At 35.6% G+C, this 20,789-nt stretch overlaps 1 protein-coding gene across 6 annotated transcripts in view; it reads left to right on the top strand.

The window, feature by feature from the left end:
- PPP1R12A (protein phosphatase 1 regulatory subunit 12A) overlaps positions 1-20,789 on the top strand; it is a 150,909-nt gene that overhangs the window by 117,235 nt on the left and 12,885 nt on the right. For all 6 annotated transcript variants that reach the window (XM_067697436.1, XM_067697434.1, XM_067697432.1 and 3 more), the window contains 8 exons: positions 1,049-1,139; positions 2,564-2,764; positions 3,007-3,175; positions 5,732-5,853; positions 9,913-9,978; positions 15,663-15,679; positions 16,940-17,075; positions 20,288-20,392. In XM_067697436.1, coding sequence (XP_067553537.1) covers positions 1,049-1,139; positions 2,564-2,764; positions 3,007-3,175; positions 5,732-5,853; positions 9,913-9,978; positions 15,663-15,679; positions 16,940-17,075; positions 20,288-20,392 — 907 coding nt within the window. The remainder of the gene's footprint in view (positions 1-1,048; positions 1,140-2,563; positions 2,765-3,006; positions 3,176-5,731; positions 5,854-9,912; positions 9,979-15,662; positions 15,680-16,939; positions 17,076-20,287; positions 20,393-20,789) is intronic.

Genomic DNA, 20,789 nt, shown 5'->3' with positions numbered 1-20,789 from the left:
CATAAGGCATAAAACAAAGAATAAATTCTAAAGTTTGTTACGAATATGTGAATAGTGTCAGGGAGGTTAAAGAGCAGAATGAATTACAAATTGAGAAGAACACTAAAGTTAACATGAGAGTTTTTAAAAAATAGCATTTGGAGATAGGAGTATGATGATAGGTTATTGATAAACTTAATGAACAACAGAAAATAGAGATACTCAAGTTCAGAATGTTCTCTGAGAAATGTGAGCTAGATGGTAGTAGTATAACTAGATAAAGTGTTAACAATTGAACTTCCCGAATAATATTGATCATTAGAGGGAAGTTTTCTTATGTTGCAGGGCTCTGTCTTGTCTTTGCTTCTTCAACCCTTTAATTCATTATTTACCTCTTGACATAGAGTGCATGCTTTTGAAGTTGTGCATACCGTGTGACAGGATGGAACATAGGCTTAGATTTATAGTATAAAATCTAGTGAACATAAATGCCAAATCCTCTTCTCTGTATCAGAAAATCAGTGACCCAAGAATAAGATGCTGATTTTAAAGCAATTCGTATATAAAAACACTTGAATTTTTAGAGAACTTAAAGTATGAACAAGAGTGTGATGTCTGCCAAAAACATTATTAGTAAATGCACAATGACAAGAATGCAGGGAGTGCTGCTTCCTCACTAGTCATCCCATATCCTAAATATTACATTCAGTCCTTTACCATAAGAAAACATTGACAGTCTAGAGTTTAGCCTTGTAACTTCACATATCATCTAGGATGGTGTTGCAGAAAATCAAGAAAGGAGCTAAGAGGAATGATGTTAACATGGTTTAAAAAAAACCAAAACTGTGGTTAGGAAGAACTTTAAAAATATGTTAATATGAGTAGTTCCAATCTAAAAAACTATCAAATTGCATTGTTGAATTTCAGAGTGGGTTTAACCATTTTCTGAAGACTCTTTCTTAAAATCCATTAAAATGCTAAACTTAAATGTTTCACTTACGCACATTCGTGTATAATTATATTCACAGGTATTGCATCTCCAAGTGACAATTTTTATTTATTACTGTAGATCATACCTCACTCCTGTTAGAGATGAAGAGTCTGAATCCCAAAGAAAAGCAAGATCTAGACAAGCAAGACAGTCTAGAAGATCAACACAGGTATAGTTAATGTGTATAATATATAAAAGTTCAAAATAAATTATCTTTCCCTTTTTCACATTTCTGTGAAAATACTGATGTCACTATATAATATGAGTAAATCTTAAAAAATAAAAGTTGCCTTAGTAATCCTACCGTAGCCTTTTTATGTGGCTATACTGTTAATGTTACATTTCGTCTAAGTAGCATATGCCTTTGTATCTCTTTAAGTATTTATTTTTCTATTCCTAATATAGTGTCTGGCTCAGGATATTTGATCAGTGTTAAAATTAATCATATATGATGTCGCATAATTATTAAAGAATTCTATGCGTATTTGGAAGGTATGGGAAATAGGTCTTTTATATTAGGTATATCAAAAAGCTGATATACAAATATGAGAAAAATGTCACTCAAGCTAGTTATCATCTTCTTACCCACTTGCCATTCTCTCTCCTATATCTCTCGTGTCTTCCCTTTCCTACAGTTGAGGGGCTCCAAAGTCCAGATTCAACTGTTTATTTATTTATTTTATTTATTTTTTCGGCCACCTTGGGTCTTAGTTGCAACACGCAGGATCTTCGTTGAGGCATGTGAGATCTTTTCGGTGAGGCACATGGGCTCTTCGTTGCAGCGTGTGGGCTTCTCTCTAGTTGTGGTGTGCGGGTTTTCTCTCTCTAGTTATGGCGCGTGAGCTCCAGGGCATGTGGGCTCTGTAGTTGTGGCGCACAGGCTCCAGAGTGCATGGGCTCAATAGTTTGCAACACGTGGGCTCTCTTGTTGAGGCACGCGAGCTCGGTAGTTGTGGCACACGGGCTTAGTTGCCCCTCAGCATGTGGGATCTTATTTCCCCGACCAGGGATCAGACCCACATGCCCAGCATTGGATGACGGATTCTTTACCACTGGACCACCAGAGAAGTCCCTAGATTCAAGTGTTTAATCCTTGCCATTACTTAACATATTTTTTCTGTCTTCGTGCCTTAACTTCTTGAAATCCAACCTATTCTTTTCAAGACTTAACCTTCAAAAATTACTTCTTTACTGAAATCTTCTCTGTGTGCATATACATATATAGAAACATACATATATATAAATTTAATACATAAATAATGCATATATTGGCTTTTCCTTCTTTCTCTGAACTTCTTGGGAATATTTATATTCATATGGTCAGTTCCTGTGCTATTCTGTTAATTTCTTGAATACAGAGACAATTTCTCACACATATTTTATTTCTTTCCCAGTACCTATTATTGTGCTTGCTCATGATGATTCTTCATAGAATGAATGTGACTAGAAATTCTGTTTCAATTTGCAAACCAATTCCAAACATGCATATTTGACTTTTAATACATTCGTATTTAATATATCTACTTATAAAATATTCCTTTGAAATGAGCTTTAATGCCTCTCATAATTAAATTTATCTTTTTTTGCGTGCAGGGGGTGACATTGACTGATCTTCAGGAAGCTGAGAAAACGATAGGAAGGAGTCGTTCTACCCGAACCAGAGAACAAGAAAATGAAGAAAAAGAAAAAGAAGAAAAAGAAAAACAGGATAAAGAGAAGCAAGAAGAAAAGAAGGAGTCAGAAACATCTAGAGAAGATGAATATAAACAAAAGTACTCCAGAACATATGATGAGGTAATAGTATACCAACAACAGCGCTAGATCAGGTGGCACGGATAGTTCTTGTGATTCTCAAAATGCAAGAGATTTATATACTAACAAACCATATACAAAATATTCATAAGGATTTTAACTGGAAATCTAAATTATTTTGACATGATTAGAACGTTACTTTTCCTTTGAAATGAATTTAAGTGTCTTATATGTTTTTATCTATGTTTATATTTCAAATGGTTGTTAATTTTAATGTTTCACAGACTTATCAACGCTACAGACCAGTATCAACTTCAAGTTCAACCACTCCATCCTCTTCACTTTCTACCATGAGCAGTTCACTCTATGCTTCAAGTCAACTAAACAGGCCAAATAGTCTTGTAGGTATAACTTCTGCTTACTCCAGAGGATTAACAAAGGAAAATGAAAGAGGTAAGAAGACCAGATTTTGAAAACACTTTGTTTCCTTCAGATTAATTCTTTGACTTGGTTTTTCCTAGTAGTTTAACAGAAGAGTAACAACATCCTAAACTGGGACTCATTCTACCTAACCAGAAAGAACATGATGGTTGAGAATGAGAAAAGTAGAAAATAAAAACAGAAAATAATGTGGTCTGGCATTGATATGTATATCTTTATTGCCTTCAAAAATCTTTATGTCCATCAACATAGAAAAGTTAGTATAGAAGAACTGGTGGGGTGATTATTTCTAGGAGCAGTTTATTGATTATTTCTAGGAGCAGTTTATTAATGTTTCAAGTCATTTCTTGCATATTATGTAGGTATCTTTTAACTGTTTTCTGTGAAATTGTTTTAAACAAAAATCATTTAACTTATGTAATGTCTTTGCCAAAAAAACTTATTTTTATGCTTATTTCTTGAGAAATAGATTTCTTTTTCAGCTGTATATTGGCATATTGATGCTATTAACATTTCCTATTACTTCATATAAGCTTCCTATGTAAACACTAATTAACTCCTCCTTTAAATAAGAGATGGCTACTAAATAAATTATTCCTAATTGTAGGTATTTAATATTTTAAAAGCAAAATCTCGGGCTTCCATGGTGGCGCAGTGGTTAAGAATCCGCCTGCCAATGCAGGGAACACGGGTTCGGGCTCTGGTCTGGGAAGATCCCACATGCCGGCAAGCAACAAAGCCCATGCGCCACAACTACTGAGCCTGCGCTCTAGAGCCTGTGATCCACAACTACTGAAGCCCATGCACTTAGAGCCCGTGCTCTGCAACAAGAGAAGCCACCGCAATGAGAAACCTGCACACTGCAACGAAGAGTAGCCCCTGCTCGCCGCAACTAGAGAAAAGCCCGCGCACAGCAACAAAGACCCAACGCAGCCAAAAATAAAATTAATTAATTAACATTTTTTTTAAAAAAGCAAAATTTCATAGTATTAGTCATGATAATATCAGTAATCATGTAGGAATAAACTCAGAAAATTAAATTATTTTCAACTTCCAGCTGGCTTTTCTTTTGTTGGTCATTGAAATATTTCAGTTCTTTAAACCAGTAAGTGTGAGACCCATCTAATGTTTGTAAAAATTTTGAGCAAACATTTAAAGTTAGGGGTATCTGCATAAAAGTTCAGATTTCTGTCTTCTGTTGAAAAGTTGGAAGATACGGCAACACTGGCTCTGAATTCTCACAGGTCAACAATTGATTAGAGCCAAGTAGTAGCAGCCCCACCCCCACCCCTTTGGAGTAGTGCCCTCCTGGCCCATTTTACCTCTTTATGTAACCTGGATGGCCACTCTCTATGTTGGAGTTTGCGACCTTTGCTGTAAACTAATTCTAAAAGCAACTTTAAAACCCCTCTTAATACTGTAATTTTGGGGTTTCTTTTGCTTCTTTTTCTTCACAGCAAGGAGACAATGACACAAGGAGCCTTTTAAAAATCATTTTTAACGTTACTTTGTTCCATATGTCTGTTTTTTTTTTGTTTTTTTTTTTACAATCTACTTTTTTTGTGGGGCTGCATTGGGTCTTCATTGCTGCGCGAGGGCTCTCTCCAGTTGCAGTAAGCAGGGGCCACTCCTTGTTGCGGTGTGCGGGCCTCTCATTGCGGTGGCTTCTCCTGTTGTGGAGCATGGGCCCTAGGCACGCAGGTTTCAGTAGTTGTGGCTCGTGGGCTCTAGAGCGCAGGCTCAGTAGTTGTGGCACACAGGCTTAGCCGCTCCACGGCATGTGGGATCCTCCTGGACCAGGGATTGAACCCGTGTCCCCAGCATTGGCAGGCAGACTCCCAACCACTGCACCACCAGGGAAGCCCTGTCTACTTTTTACAGCATATTCAGAGGCCCTAATATTCTTCTAGTATGTGAGTCTGAAGCTATTTTAACTATCCCAGGAAGGGAACAAATTTGAAGACTAACATTTGTTTACATTGATTTGTTTTTAATAAAAGATAATTTTTTTCCCAGCAACACAAAAAAGGTTTGCTCTTAGATACTAATAGAAAATTCAATGACTACTGTATTCATTCTACTGCTGAAGGAAGACTGGGAATGGTAGAAGCAGAAACTGATAAATTCGTATGATGCCCACTAGCTGTTCCATCATTATGCACTGTTTGGTTATAATAACTATCTTGAAGTGTTAATGTTAGGTATAATAACTATCTTCCTGTCAGATGTTAATAACTGGGACCCCATTCTCTTCATAGGATTCAATTATTTTCTGTTCAGCAAATAGTAAGTGTGTCTTTTTAGCAAAATTTTTGTTTTGGGCACTAGAAAAATGAAGTAATTTAAATCAGTTCTTATCTTGATTCTCAAAAACATATCTAATGAGAGATACAGATACATGTTTAAGCCACATGTTATAGGAGCGCTGGGAGGGGCAAAATTTATTTCTGATTAGAGAATTTTAGAAGGCTTCACAAAGGAGGTTGACTTAGAATTATTTTCTAAGTCACACTGCAAAATACTATCAAGATACATGGCTGCCATATGAATAATTTTAATCCTTAACAGAGGGAGAAAAGAGAGAAGAAGAAAAAGAGGGAGAAGATAAATCACAACCTAAATCAATCAGAGAACGACGACGACCAAGAGAGAAAAGAAGATCTACAGGAGTTTCATTCTGGACACAAGATGTGAGAACCTATTAAAATATAACTACTTGATAGTATGCTTAATCTTTCCAAGAATGTACACTAATGATTTCTTATATGCCTCAGATTATATATTCTTTAGATCATCACTATGTGTTTGAGCTGACTTATTTAAATCAGAAGAGTTCTTCTTTACAAGAATAAACAACTACTTAGATTTCTGGTATTAAAAGTAAGAATACTGTCCCAATATTGGAATAAAAATAATAATGGCTGCAGCTCAGTGTACAAATGTTGATTATTGTATAATGGCTAAACTGCTCATTTATCTTAGCGGTTCGTGAAAGAAAGATGCTTTACATTTAATCCTATTTTCATGAATATGATTATGATATACATAACAATTATTTCCATCTCAAGTGATGCTGGATAGATGCAGTGCTTTACTTATCAAATTATAACAATCCTATAAATTTAATTTTTTTTCTTGATTCCTGATTGTATGCCTGACATTGATATTCATATGCAAGAGAAAGAAGAGCTGTGGGGTAACGTGGTTAAAGTGAAATTTATACTGTTTCAATACAACATATACCTACACGAAGGCAAAAATAATTTGGTTTTGGGAGGATTGTTTTTTTAGCCAGTTGTTTTTTTTTTCATTAAAAAAATTTTTTAATACAGAAAAGTTCAAACATAAAAAAGTATATGGCCCTACCCCAGGTATTTATTGTTTAAACTAAATCCCCACCACTTTCCCAACTCCCATATTATTTTGAAGAAAATCTTAGTAATATCATTTTATATGTAAAAACTTCATTCTGTATTTTTTTTTTATTTTTTGCGGTACACGGGCCTCTCACTGCTGTGGCCTCTCCCGCTGCGGAGCAACAGGCTCCGGACGCGCAGGCTCAGCGGCCATGGCTCAGGGGCCCAGCCGCTCCGCGGCATGTGGGATCCTCCCGGACCGGGGCACAAACCCGCGTCCCCTGCATCAGCAGGCGGACTCCCAACCACTGTGCCACCAGGGAAGCCCTCAGTCTGTATTTTTAAGAAATAAGGACACCTTTTTTAAAAATATTAGAATTTTATTTTTAAAAAATAATAAAAGTAACCACAATACGTTATCATATAATAAGTGATCACAATACCATGATCATGTTTATTTTTAAATAAATTGACAATAAATCCTTAATATTGAATATTCAGTCAGTTTTAATGTCCTGTTGACTCATATTACCATAAATGGTTTATTGTAATTTTATTTTATTTTTTAAATAGTTATTTTATTTATTTTTGGTTTTTTTTAAATCTACAATTCCTGAATCTTTCTGGGCATATGGCTAGAATTTATTTGCTCTGTTGCGAGACCCTCCTCAGTAGGCATTTAGTGTTAGATTTCTCAGTTTTGCCATAGACTGTTTTATTTTTGGCTGCGTTGGGTTGTTGCGCATGGGCTTTCTCTAACTGTGGTGAGTGGGGGCTACTCTTTGTTGCGGTGCTCAGCCTTCTCATTGCAGTGGCTTCTCTTGTTATGGAGCACAGGCTCTAGGCACACGGGCTTCAGTAGTTGCAGGGTGTGGGCTCAGTAGTTGTGGCTCGGGGGCTCTAGAGCGCAGGGTCAGTAGTTGTGGTGCACGGGCTTAGTTGCTCCACGGCATGTGGGATCTTCCCAGACCAGGACTCGAACCTGTGTCCCCTGCATTGGCAGGCAGATTCTCACTGCGCCACCAGGGAAGTCCTAAATAGTTATTTATTTATTTATTTTGGCATCGCCAGGTCTTAGTTGCAGCATGCGGGGTCTTTTAGTTGAGGCATGAGGACTCTTAGTTGCGGCATGTGAACTCTCAGTTGCGGCATGCGTGCGGGATCTAGTTCCCCGACCAGGGATCAAACCCGGGCCCCCTGCATTGGGAGCACAGTCTTACCCACTGGACCACCAGGGAAGTCCCTGTTCTAATTTTATACTTTGCTAATTTGAGTAGAAACCAAATAAGGACCATACATTATGATTAGTTATTTCTTTAAAGTCTCTTGTAATCAGTTATGTCCTCCATCTCTTTTTTTCTTACAGTTATTTTTTAATGAACTGGGTTATATCCCTGAACTGTAGTTTAACACAGTCATGTAGCTTTTTATGTTTCCTATAAATTGGTAGTTTGAGGTAGAGAAATGATCAGATTTTGGTTCAGTATTTTCTTGGCAGGGTGTTTTGTCCTCTGTCAGGAAGTACATGATGTCTGGTTGATTCTCACTGATTGCCCAGTAACATTTTAATAGGAGTAACATAAAACCTCACAGTCTTAGCACCTTAACATAGTAACTCTTACTATTTAAAAATTATCTTTTTAATAACTTATATGTATTAGGGGGTTAACAGGCAAAGTTTTATTATATGGTATTTATTTTTCCCCAATTTTATTTATACCAGCTCTCCCTTCAAAAATCCACTTTCTGGAGTCATACACTTAACCAGCATTATAAGAATTCTTCCTGAGATCCATATGGGCAATACTCATCTTTTTAATTTGAGCTTGCGTTGAATTGTGTTCTAATCAACCATCAGCACAAGTCTCCTTCCCTTTTCATGGCCTCATGATTGAACCTATGTCAGAAAATATACAAAAAGAACCAAGGGCTCTGTCAAAGATAAGGTAGTGTTTTTACTCTGTTATATTATTAGGTTTCCTTTTTTTTTTTTTTCTTAGTTACTACTTTTCAGGACCTCTGAGCCTCCCCACTTTTTTTTTTCTTTTTAAATAAATTTATTTATTTTTGGCTGCGGTGGGTTTTCGTTGCTGCGCTCGGGCTTTCTCTAGTTGCGGCAAGTGGGGGCTACTCTTTGTTGCGGTGCACGGGCTTCTCATTGCGGTGGCTTCTCTTGTTGTGGAGCACGGGCTCTAGGCACGCGGGCTCAGTAGTCGTGGCTCACAGGCTCTAGAGTGCAGGCTCAGTAGTTGTGGCGCATGGGCTTAGTTGCTCCACGGCATGTGGGATCTTCCTGGACCAGGGATCAAACTCGTGTCCCCTGCATTGGCAGGCGGATTCTTAACCACTGTGCCACCAGGGAAGTCCCCCTCCCCACTTTTTAAATTTCCAGTTCCTGTGTTCTTCACAGGAAGAAACAGTAACACATAAAGACAATTAGTTCGTGTTGCGGAATTAGTACATTTATATTAATAAGTAATACTGGCATTAGGAGCATTGATTTCTCCTGTTCACTTAGTAACTTCACATATCATTTTTGCTAGGTACCACATGATAGTTTGTACAAAGATCCTCTATAATCCTTAGGGCAATTCTATAAGGTTTTTATCCCCACTTGTGGAGGAGATAACTGTGGCTCAAAATTTTTTTTAATAAATTTACACTAAGTCACAGAGCTGAAAATAGCTGTACCAGTGTGAAATAGGATGATTTAGTTTTAAAGCCTGCGGTATTTTTATAGTGAGCCTGAGCCAGATATGTTTGATTGCAAATTTCCCTTTTCTTTCAGTCCTTTATGGTTTGTTGAGATGTTCAGGCCTTCTAGTAGAACATTCCTATTGTCTGGGAGTCTAGGTTTTTAGCCTACTGAGACCTTAGTTTTCTATTTGGTGTGCTGTAAATTCCCAAAAAATTTCTAGATAGCTGAACTACCTAAATATAATAGGACCATTGTATAAATCTTGCCAAGCTTATAGAATAGAGTTTTTCTTACTTAATGAGTTTCCTATTTTTGCTCCCTCATTATAGTTGAGCAGCTACATAGTATCTATATTGACTATTAAAGTACACGCCGTAACATTACAATATAAAATTGAGTATCATCTTTTTCATGCTAAGCCTCCAGCTTCCTCATCCCCAGTATGTGTTTCCTAAATCAGAATGTTAGGTAGATGGTCTTTCTTCACCGTATACACTAACCTACTTATATTGTACCATGCAGACAAAATAGGCTTCCTCTAAATAAGGCAAAAAATGTCACACTTAAAAAAGTTTTCCTTTTGATCCATTTCCTGTTAGGTTTTTCTCAAGGGTCCTTTTAAATTACGAAAACCCTAATGTATTTAAATATTAACCGTTTGAAATTTATCTTTACTTTTCTAAAATCTATTTTAGAGTGATGAAAATGAACAAGAACAACAATCTGATACAGAAGAGGGATCCAATAAGAAAGAAACTCAGGTAAATAACATTATTTTTTGTATTTAGAAGTATTCGTATTTTTTAAGGGTTACTTTTTACTTGTGTTTATATTTATTCATGTCAGACAGTTACTGCACACTGTACCTGCCTGCTGGGGGTAGACCATCAGTGGTTTTCTGGAATCAGGCGTGGAGGGACTGGAAAGGGGCACAAAGAGTATTTTAGAGACATTAGGAATTGTTCTAGATCTTGATTGTAGAGGTATTTTTTTGGATATACACAACTGTCAAAACTCATCAAACTGTGTTCTCTAAGTGGATGTAGTTTATTGTATGAACCTTCAAAGTTGAAAAGAAATATGTAAATTAACCTTCAAAGTTGAAAAGAAAAAACAAAGAAGAGAATACAGTTTTCCACTGCTGTCCAAAAGTAGAGTGTTCCATAATCTTCAGTAAGCCACATAAAGTGAAGAGGGAATTACCTTAGGACACATCTTGCTACCGGATGCAAGAGATAAATTGAGATAAATCGTGGTGCTCAAAGACACAGTCCAAAGCTGTGGCAGCTTAAACTGAGTGTAGTTCCCAGGGAAGGAGCTTGGCGGTGTCTCTTTTGCTGCTGAGGGTGTGCTGCCTCTATAATGGCTCGCTGTAAAACATGTTGAGTACTGTTTGCACTTTTTGCCTTTTTTTGTAAAAGCAAAGTGGCGTAAACGAACTTTTGAAAAGCAGGGGCTACCTGTAATAACCTTTGACCAAAGAAAAGTATCTAAAGAATATCCAGAAGTAGTGCATACCTTACCAGATCCAGACTTTAGTTTTGTAAATGGCAAAGTTGTATTCTGGAGAAGATAATAGGTCATTTTAACTTGCTTTACATTTGTTTAGAAATGTAGTGTCTCTAAAGGATTTTACATTCATTATCACAGCTGATCTTCCTCAATAATCTTCAGGAAAAGCCCCCCCACCTCGCCCCCTCAGTATTGATGAAGAAACTAAGGCAAGTTTGAATGACAAGGTTGCATAGCTAGCAAATGATGAAAGTTTCTTCCCACTAGTTTTTTTGCCCCTCTGTTCCCTATTGTTTGGCTGTGCACAAAGCTGACATACTTAGAAGAGCTGTATTCACATAAGGGTAGATCTGTACAACAGAAGTTAGTCTTAATCTTTTATACTCAGCACTGTCTAGCCTGAAATCGTATTCTGATCATATTTTCTTCATTTTGACTTGGCGTTCCTACATAAAGCTGTTAAAATTACTTTCAATCGCAGGAATCTACAATAATGTGAAGTGCCCAGAAGTTGGTTCTCTGTGCTAGGTGACTCTGGACATTACTCTTAGGGCCTATTTTGACCCAAAAGTTACTTTTATTTTACCTTTAGATAGCCAGACAGATTGAGAAATTAATTACTAACAAGGGTAAATTATTTGCAGGGCAAAAGTTTTGTCATTTTTAAACCCTTTGCCTATCAGTTGTCAGCACTCCCCCATTTCACCTATGCCTCTTCTTTATTATATTCTGTAAACTTGTCCATCATCTTCCTTGCCCATTGGTACACTATGAACTCCCATCTTTCAAGGAAAAACAATGGACAGGTAAACAAAAGCAAAGGAATTAGTAAACCATCTCCAGCTGACCCTTCTCACTGCCATATCCCCCAGATCTCCTATCCCAGCAGGCTGGGATAGGAGGGGAAAGATATTCTGGCTTACAAAGTTTTCTGGCTTACAAATTTTGAAGCATATTGATATATGTTGTATTTAAGTTTTACTGTTAAAATTATACATGAGATACATTAAGGTTGAGTAGAATATTGTTTCTATGAAGAAAATTTTTCTTAGTTCCAAACAATTTAAATAGTCTTTGTTCATTTTAAAACTAGAGGATTGTTTGGATCTTACTTTGTTCTAGCATTTTTTTCAGTTACAAGTAATGCAAAACCCAGCTTAAACTGGATTAAACAAAGAGAATTTTTTATAATTCAGTTATATTACACAACCCTCTATGTCAGACAAGGCCTACCACTGATATATTGCAGCCGTTTTGCTGCTAATGTGGGCTACGTACCATCTCATCTAAACTTAATGACTGCTGTACCATGAGGAAAAGGAAGAGTGGAGGTTAAGACACTAACCCATAGTGTCTTTACAATAGACTAGAAAAGTGCTTCCACTAAATAAGTGTTGCTCTCTTATGAAAATTTGTAGCATCAGCCCTTTTTTTTTCTGTGAAAAAGTATGAGCAATATAATTGTTCGGTGCATTTTATCATTACCTCAGAAGTGTGTTTGATAAACAAAACTTGTATTCAGTTTATAGAATCCCAGTTCACCAATTTGAAAAATGGCTTTGTAGCATATACTTTTTCGCTTCAAACTAAATTGTAAGTTGCCGAAAAGTTGTTAAATATTTTGAATTACCTGTGAAGCTACCTTCAAGATATAAATTAAAATTAAGGTGAAATTTGAATTACTTTATCATAATATGGTTCATTCTTTCCAAAAATGGGGCTTCTGTTGCTTGGGTTATTATAATTTGCTTTCATTAAACTATTGGATGATAAAACTTTTACCATGAAAAGAACATTAGTAATAAATCAAAAATTTAAGTAAGACAGACACCAAGGCGAGAAACTAAAAAGAAAAGATTAGCAGATTTGATTATTTAAACATGTAAAGCTAGAAAATGGCAAAAAAGATGCCCTTATTAAAATTGAGACACATTTGCTCAGTTAAAAGTAAATAAGCTGGGGCTTCCCTGGTGGCGCAGTGGTTGAGAGTCCACCTGCCGATGCAGGGGACATGGGTTCGTGCCCCGGTCCAGGAAGATCCCACATGCCGCGGAGCGGCTGGGCCCATGAGCCATGGCCGCTGAGCCTGTGCATCTGTAGCCTGTGCTCCGCAATGGGAGAGGCCACAACAGTGAGAGGCCCACGTACCGCAAAAAAAAAAAAAAGTAAATAAGCTGGACTTCCCTGATGGTGCAGTGGTTATGAATCCGCCTGCCAATGCAGGGGATACGGGTTCGATCCCTGGTCCAGGAAGATCCCACAGGCCGTGGAGCAACTAAGCCCATGCGCCACAACTACTGAGCCTGTGCCCTAGAGCCCGTGAGCCACAACTGCTGAAGCCTGTGCGCCTAGAGCCCATGCTCCACAACAAAAGAAGCCACCGCAGTGAGAAGCCCGCGCACCGCAGCGAAGAGTAGCCCCCACTTGCCGCAACTAGAGGAAGCCTGTGCGCAGCAATGAAAACCCAATGCAGCCATAAATAAATAAATAAATTTTTAAAAAGTAAATAAGCTTAGCCCTCTTTTGTAGCACTTAAAAGATATTTGTACTATTTAAAAGACAGTAAAACAGAGGCAGAATCCATGAAATTTATAAATGTTACAAAAGAAGAAATATAAATGGCCAACAAGCTTAAAGTACATTTACTCTCATTAATAACCAAACAATTAATACAAAAGTGAAATTGGCAAAGGTTAATAATGCTTAGGTTTGGCGTGATTAGTATTGAAATAGGCATTTTCATATAAGATTTTGGGATTATAATTAATATGTTTTCTTGGGAAATCAGTTTAGCAGTACAAATCTGAAGGCTTGAGAAAAAGTTCATGCCTTTTAGCTTAGCAATTCCACTTTGAGAAATATATTCCCAATGAAATGACTTAAGTTTGGAAAAACAAGTCTAAAGTGTTAACAGCAGCATGGCTCTTGAAGCAAAATATTGAAAACATCCTCATTGTCTATTAGTTGGGAATATATCAGAATGTATTTGCATGGATAGATATTTTATGTGTTCACAAAGATATGTATACAGAAAAGATTAACAGTGGTTATCTAGGGTGTTTGAGAGATGGGGAATTATAGAGGAACTTTTTATACTGTGGTATTTTATATGAGCTTATGGTACTGTAATCAGAAAAACTTAAAGGACATTTTTACTTTGGAAAAATAATTTTAAAACACATGGAACCACAAGGACATTATGCTAAATGAAATAAGCAGGTCACAAGAAACACATAGTGTATGATTCCACTTAAATGAGGTACCTAGAGTATTCAAACTCATGGGTAGCAGAAAGTAGAATTGTGGTTGCCGGGAGCTAGGGGTAGGAGGATATGGGGATTTGTTTAATGAGTATAAAATCACAGTTTTGCAAGATGAAAAAAATTCTAGAGAGCTGTTGCACAACAGTGTGAATATTGTCAGCGCTACTGAACTATACTCTTAAAAGTGGCTTACATGGTATGTTTTGTTTTATGTGCTTTCTACTACAATTTTTAAAATATAAAACATAACCAATACTTTAAAAACCATGCTTTTTAAAGGCAAAGAAATAGAATTTGAGTGATTTCTGTGACTACTTGGAGTTTTTATTTATTCTTAAATTTTAAATCAGTGAACCAGAGTGCAGACTGTGAGGTGAGATGTGATGTTTTCATTTGATATGTATACATTTTATTTCATGTGTGGCTAGTTTCCTGAATTTGGATAAATAATATCTTTTGTTTGTTTCTGCTCTTTTTTTAAATTGAGATATAATTGACATATAACATTATATTAGTTGCACATGTACAAAGTTGTTATTTAATATTTGTGTATTGTGAAATGATTAGCACAATAAGTCCAGTTAACATCATCACCACACATAAGTACAAGTTTTTTTTCTTGTGATAAGAACTTTCAAAATCTACTCTTTTAGCAGCTTATGAATTTGAATGATATCATGAAAATTGAAATTTAACTTCAAAATTGTTCATTATTATAAAACTAAAGAATAAATCAATAAAGTAAAGCATTACATCAAAAAAATAGGAAGCAGGTAAGAAATTGGTTTTGCAAAGGAAACTTAAATAGACTTAGGAAGACATTTTTAGTCTGAATGAGACTTCAGACAGTCCCAAAGGAACCCAGTAATTTCACAGTGCATTCAGGGTAAGTATAAATATCTAATTTCAGAAATTTAACAAACCGTTTCTGAATAGTTATTTTATAGAAAATTATAGATTGCGTGTTTCAGTAGAAAGAGAAAGAGCTAAAGATGACCATCCCCAAAAAATTCTTTGACTTCAATAAGACTATTTTATCCTATTAATCATTTCACTATTTAGATAAGAAGAGTTTTGGAACTTCAGTATAGCATACCACTTGCTTAAGAAAATTAATTATAATTTCCTGTCTCCTAATTGCTAAACTTTGAAGGAACGTATAGCTGGATTTCCAGAAAATAAATTTTAAGCAAAATATGTATATACTGTCATACATAAAATACTTTAGGCATTCATTTGTTTGTCTCCGATGGCCTCAAAAACAAAAATGGGAAAGATAATTGCTTTGAGATGTCCCATAATAAACTTGCATTTCTTAATATAAATGTTACTTTTTCCTGCTAAACAGGTTGTAAGTAATGGATATGTCTTAGTCTCTCTTTTTTTTCCTTCTAATTAAAAAAATAATGTATGGTGCCATTTTGTAGAAATTCGCAAAATATGACTATAAATTGGCAAATGTAATTGTATAGTATTAGACAAGTAGAAATATACAGTGACTGTTCTAGAATTTCTTTGTAAGAACAACTACATTAAAGTGTATATAATAACTAGGTGTTAGTTTAATAGTGTGAAAATAGTATTGATGTTAAATTTTCTTGATAAATCAATAAGTTACTTTAATGAAAGCATAAAAATTTAGTTATGCTTATGTTTTTCTCTCTTTATAGACGGATTCCATTTCTAGGTATGTTTTACTTTTTTTTTTTCTTTTCTTTTACTGACCTTTTACTCATTTTTATCCTTTCTAAAAATATATTTCTAGATATTTATAAATTTTTTAAGTTGGTAGAATTATTTTAATAAAAAAATCTGTAGATATTTAGATGACCTGATAAGTGTTAATAGCTTTCTTTATCAATGGCTTTACTTCTAGTTCAATAGTTACAGTAAGTCACTAAGAAAGACTTTTTCTCAGATCTTTGCAACAGTGATAACTTTTCTTAGTTTTCCTAACCATCCTAAGTTACTTCAACACTGACCATCTCATTATTCACATCAGAGACTGATGAAACCCACCAGAAATTTATTTCACTAGGTATTCAGAATCTTCTCTTTTATCCCTGCTTCAGATAAAAGAAAACCAATGAAGACACTTTTTAAAAGTGTCATCTAGCTCAAATTGTTCATCTTTTCAGAGAACCTCCACAATATCCTTGAATCTAATTTTTGTTCCTCTTGCCCATAATTGTTAACCAAAGCTTTGTAAAAACTAAGAACAAATTTTTATATACTGATGATTCTATTGAATTGAAGTGTAGAGGCAGTAGCATTTATCAGAAAAAGTAACACAAATTCAGAACTAGATAATAAGAGGATCCTCATTTTCAAATGAGATATGTTCTTCTTGTTTAGGACAAACTGTTCTGTTGTCCCTCGGTATCCCTGAGGGATTGGTTCCAGGATTCCCCCCCACCCCACCCCGTCCCGCCCCGGCTTCCGCAGCGGATACCAAAATTCACAGACAATCAAGTCCCTTATATAAAATGGCATAGTACTATCTATCACTTCGGATAGACTAGTTAGTTCATCATCTAAAATGTTACTAATTTTAAAATACAATTGTATGCCACTTAAAAAAAGGAAAAGTGCTACCAGTTAAACTATAATACCCATCAATTGTAAGCCTTGTTCTGATTTTAGAGATGTTAAAATGTGGGGGAAAAAAATGTACAGTTTAAAATTGTTGAAATAATTCATCATGATGTAAAACCAGTTTTGACTTTCAAATACAGAGATTTTGAACTTCCCTTCTCAGTTAAGGGAAATTAGTGTTAAAAATAACTTCCCATTTATTTATTATATATCATGAAAGTTAATTAGATAACCGATGAAGGAGAATATTACCTACTATTTTGGAATATCTAGTTTAATATACTAGGATGCATGTTAATGTAAGTTGTGAAAGCCTATAATAAAGATTTTGACTCAAACTCATCTTTTGAAGATATGAAATCAGTTCTACATCAGCTAGTGATCGGTATGATTCCTTGCTGGGTCGCTCTGGATCATACAGTTACTCAGAAGAAAGAAAACCTTACAGTAGCAGGCTAGAAAAGGATGATTCAACTGACTTTAAAAAGGTACTGGGTTATTTATTTATATTTAATTAAAAATAATCTTTTTGTTGAGATTTTTATGTTTGGATATTACTCCTGGAAACTCATAATTAAATCAGTTTATTGAAATAACTTACTTAAATTTTCAGTTTTTGGTAATTAATGGTAAGTAGAATTTAAAAAGCTATTTGTTTAGGGGAAAACATAGGCAGAACAGTCTATGACATAAATCACAGCAAGATCCTTTTTGACCCACCTCCTAGAGAAATGGAAATAAAAACAAAAATAAACAAATGGGACCTAATGAAACTTAAAAGCTTTTGCACAGCAAAGGAAACCATAAACAAGACCAAAAGACAACCCTCAGAATGGGAGAAAACATTTGCAAATGAAGGAACTGACAAAGGATTAATCTCCAAAATTTACAAGCAGCTCGTGCAGCTCAATAAAAAAAACAAACAACCCAATCCAAAAATGGGCAGAAGACCTAACTAGACATTTCTCCAAAGAAGATATACAGAGTGCCAACAAACACATGAAAGAATGCTCAACATCATTAATCATTAGAGAAATGCAAATCAAAACTACAATGAGATATCATCTCACACCAGTCAGAATGGCCATCATCAAAATATCTAGAAACAATAAATGCTGGAGAGGGTGTGGAGAAAAGGGAACCCTCTTGCACTGCTGGTGGGAATGTAAATTGATACAGCCACTATGGAGAACAGTATGGAGGTTCCTTAAAAAACTACAAATAGAACTACCATACGACCCAGCAATCCCACTGCTGGGCATATACCCTGAGAAAACCATAATTCATGGTTTCATTCATTCAAGAGTCATGGTTTCATTCATTCAAGAGTCATGGCCCAAAATGTTCATTGCAGCTCTATTTACAATAGCCAGGACATGGAAGCAACCTAAGTGTCCATCATTGGATGAATGGATAAAGAACATATATATGGCACATATATACAATGGAATATTAATCAGCCATAAAAAGAAATGAAATTGAGTTATTTGTAGTGAGGTGGATGGACCTAGAGCCTTTCATACAGAGTGAAGTAAGTCAGAAAGAGAAAAACATACCGTATGCTAACACATATATGGAATCTAAGAAAAAAAAAAAGGTCATAAAGAACCTAGGGGTAAGATGGGAACAAAGACACAGACCTACTAGAGAATGGACTTGAAGATATGGGGAGGGGGAAGGGTAAGCTGTGACAAAGTGAGAGAGTGGCATGGACATATATACACTACTAAACATAAAATAGATAGCTAGTGGGAAGCAGCCGCATAGCACAGGTGATCAGCTCAGTGCTTTGTGACCACCTAGAGGGGTGAGATAGGGAGGGTGGGAGGGAGGGAGACGCAAGAGGGAAGAGATATGGGAACATATGTATATGTATAACTGATTCACTTTGTTATGAAGCAGAAACTAACACACCAGATGTAAAAAAAAAAAAAAAAAAAAAAGCTATTTGTTTATTTGAAGGAAAAGGGAAAGTACCCAGGACTTCCTGCACATTTAAGTCTCTCAGGCCAGTACTGTAATACTGTGGTTGAGCTAAAGGGGGCACTGAGTAGATGTGGGGTAGGGGGGGGAGGGTGTTGTGCGTGCATGTGAAATCTTTTCTTTATTTGTTAATAGGAAGCAGCCAAACAAAGAATATAGCTTTTCCCAGGACAGTATAGTATTTCCTAGGTAACCGAAAAACTTGTGAGATAGTTCAAGTGCTGTTAAGGGTTAAGGATGGAACTAATTAAGAAATAAGTCCTGGCAACAAAATAATCTAGAATTCTGAAGATCATGATTCTTCATATTGTAAGCTTTGAATAAACCTAATGAAGTTTGTTGTGGAGGAGGAAGGTGTGTGGTATTTGTACATGTCCCCAGGTATTTGGCAGCTGTTTGAATCACCCACTTTCTTACAAGCCAAATCAACAAGAAAAGGAAGGTAGGGGGTCAGTTTATGTTAGGAATAAGATTCATTCGTTCAGTAAAGAACTGAACACTGAATTGTGCTTAAATTAGTAGTGAAGTTCTGCTCATGGGCAGTGGAGATGGAGATCCTGTCCCTGCTCTTATGAGCATCTTCCAGACAGACCTTATCATATAATGATACAAATCAATGGATAATCTTTAAATTGAAACCATTATCCTGAAATAAAGAAACGGTTTTATAAAATTGTGTAACAAAAGAAAGTGACAGGGCCTAAGGATAGATTTCCTAAGGAAGTAACACTTCAGCCAAGAACAGAAGGATGATTAGTAGTTAACTGGCAAAAATGGGAGAAAAAAGTGTTCCAGATGGAGAGAAGGGCAAGCACACAAACCAGCCTGGTGGTGGGAGGGTACATGATGTATTGAAGTAATTAAATTTTCAGTATGGCTAGTAGAGCGAAGGGGATGGTGGTGTGAGTTTGCACCTACAGATGTGTAGGCTGGGACCAAACCATCAGTGCCTTACAGGCTGTTTTAAGGATTTCCTTATACTGAGAACATTGGGAAGCCATTCAAGGGTTTTTTAATGTATGGAGGTTAATGGAATGGTTGGCCTATGAAAATTATTAGATTGTCATTTTGAAAATTTAACTCTTGCTGCTTTGTATAAAACAGATTAAAGAGAGGTCAGGAGAACAATTCTAATAATAGAAATATCTAGGTAAGAGATGATTGTAGACATCTATGGTTGTAGTAGTAGAGATGAGGAAAAAAGAAGTAGTAGATTCAAGTGCTATGAAAGTGTTCAAGAAATATTTTGCTTTCCTTTTACCTTTAGTAAAAATAATACAAGTATAATGATAAATGCAACTGATACTCCCATCTCAGTATCAGGAATTAAAGAGTGAATGATAGGCAGAAAAGCTCAGAGACCCCAAATAAAAATCATAATGCTCCTGAACTCCAGCTGTGGTCACAGTGTGGTCCCTCTTTATCAGATAACTGAATTTTTTTAATCAAACTGAAAAGTTAGGATTTTTAGTGAAGTAATAAATTTTAAATACCAGAACTAGTTTTTAAAGAGTTTATGTGGGACAAATACACCTGAATAACCAAAAATTTCTGCCTTGAGACCACAAAGCATTAAAATATTTTTAATGCTTTCTTTAATAGTTCGTATGTTACATTAATCTTTCTGTTTTAATATTGTAAAGTAATCAATGGGAAATCTTCTTAAAATAGTAAAAAAGCAGAAAAGTAATTTGTTCTTCTCCCCTAATTTGTATAGCTTTATGAACAAATTCTAGCTGAAAATGAAAAGCTGAAAGCACAACTACATGATACAAATATGGAACTGACAGATCTTAAATTACAATTGGAAAAGGCCACCCAGGTTTGTACCTTTTTCTCTTTGTTACTCTAAAGATAATGGTTGTGATTTATTCTATCTGAAAATTGCATTGAAATGTTCTCTTGTGTTCTAGATATAAGTTTGGTTATTGATAAAAGCTTATTTATTAATAGGACAGAATCAAGATAATACAGTTTACCAATAATTTATTTTCTTCTAAAGTGAATTTAAAATATGAACGTATATAACCTTACGGTAGAAAGTCAAAGTATTTTTAAGCCTTTTAATACCTATGTTGTGGTACATGAAGGATTTTAAATGCTTATTTCCAACATACCAAATGTAGCAAGGCAAAGCATCTATCTATACGGAATCTTCTTAAAGCCATAAAATTTTGTATAATAATTTTTATTCATTATGAATGTTTCCTGTTTAATAA

This window comes from Pseudorca crassidens, chromosome 11 (genome assembly GCF_039906515.1).
Source record: "Pseudorca crassidens isolate mPseCra1 chromosome 11, mPseCra1.hap1, whole genome shotgun sequence".
Taxonomy (NCBI): Eukaryota; Metazoa; Chordata; class Mammalia; order Artiodactyla; family Delphinidae; genus Pseudorca; species Pseudorca crassidens.
This window is presented reverse-complemented; position numbering and strand designations above follow the sequence as displayed.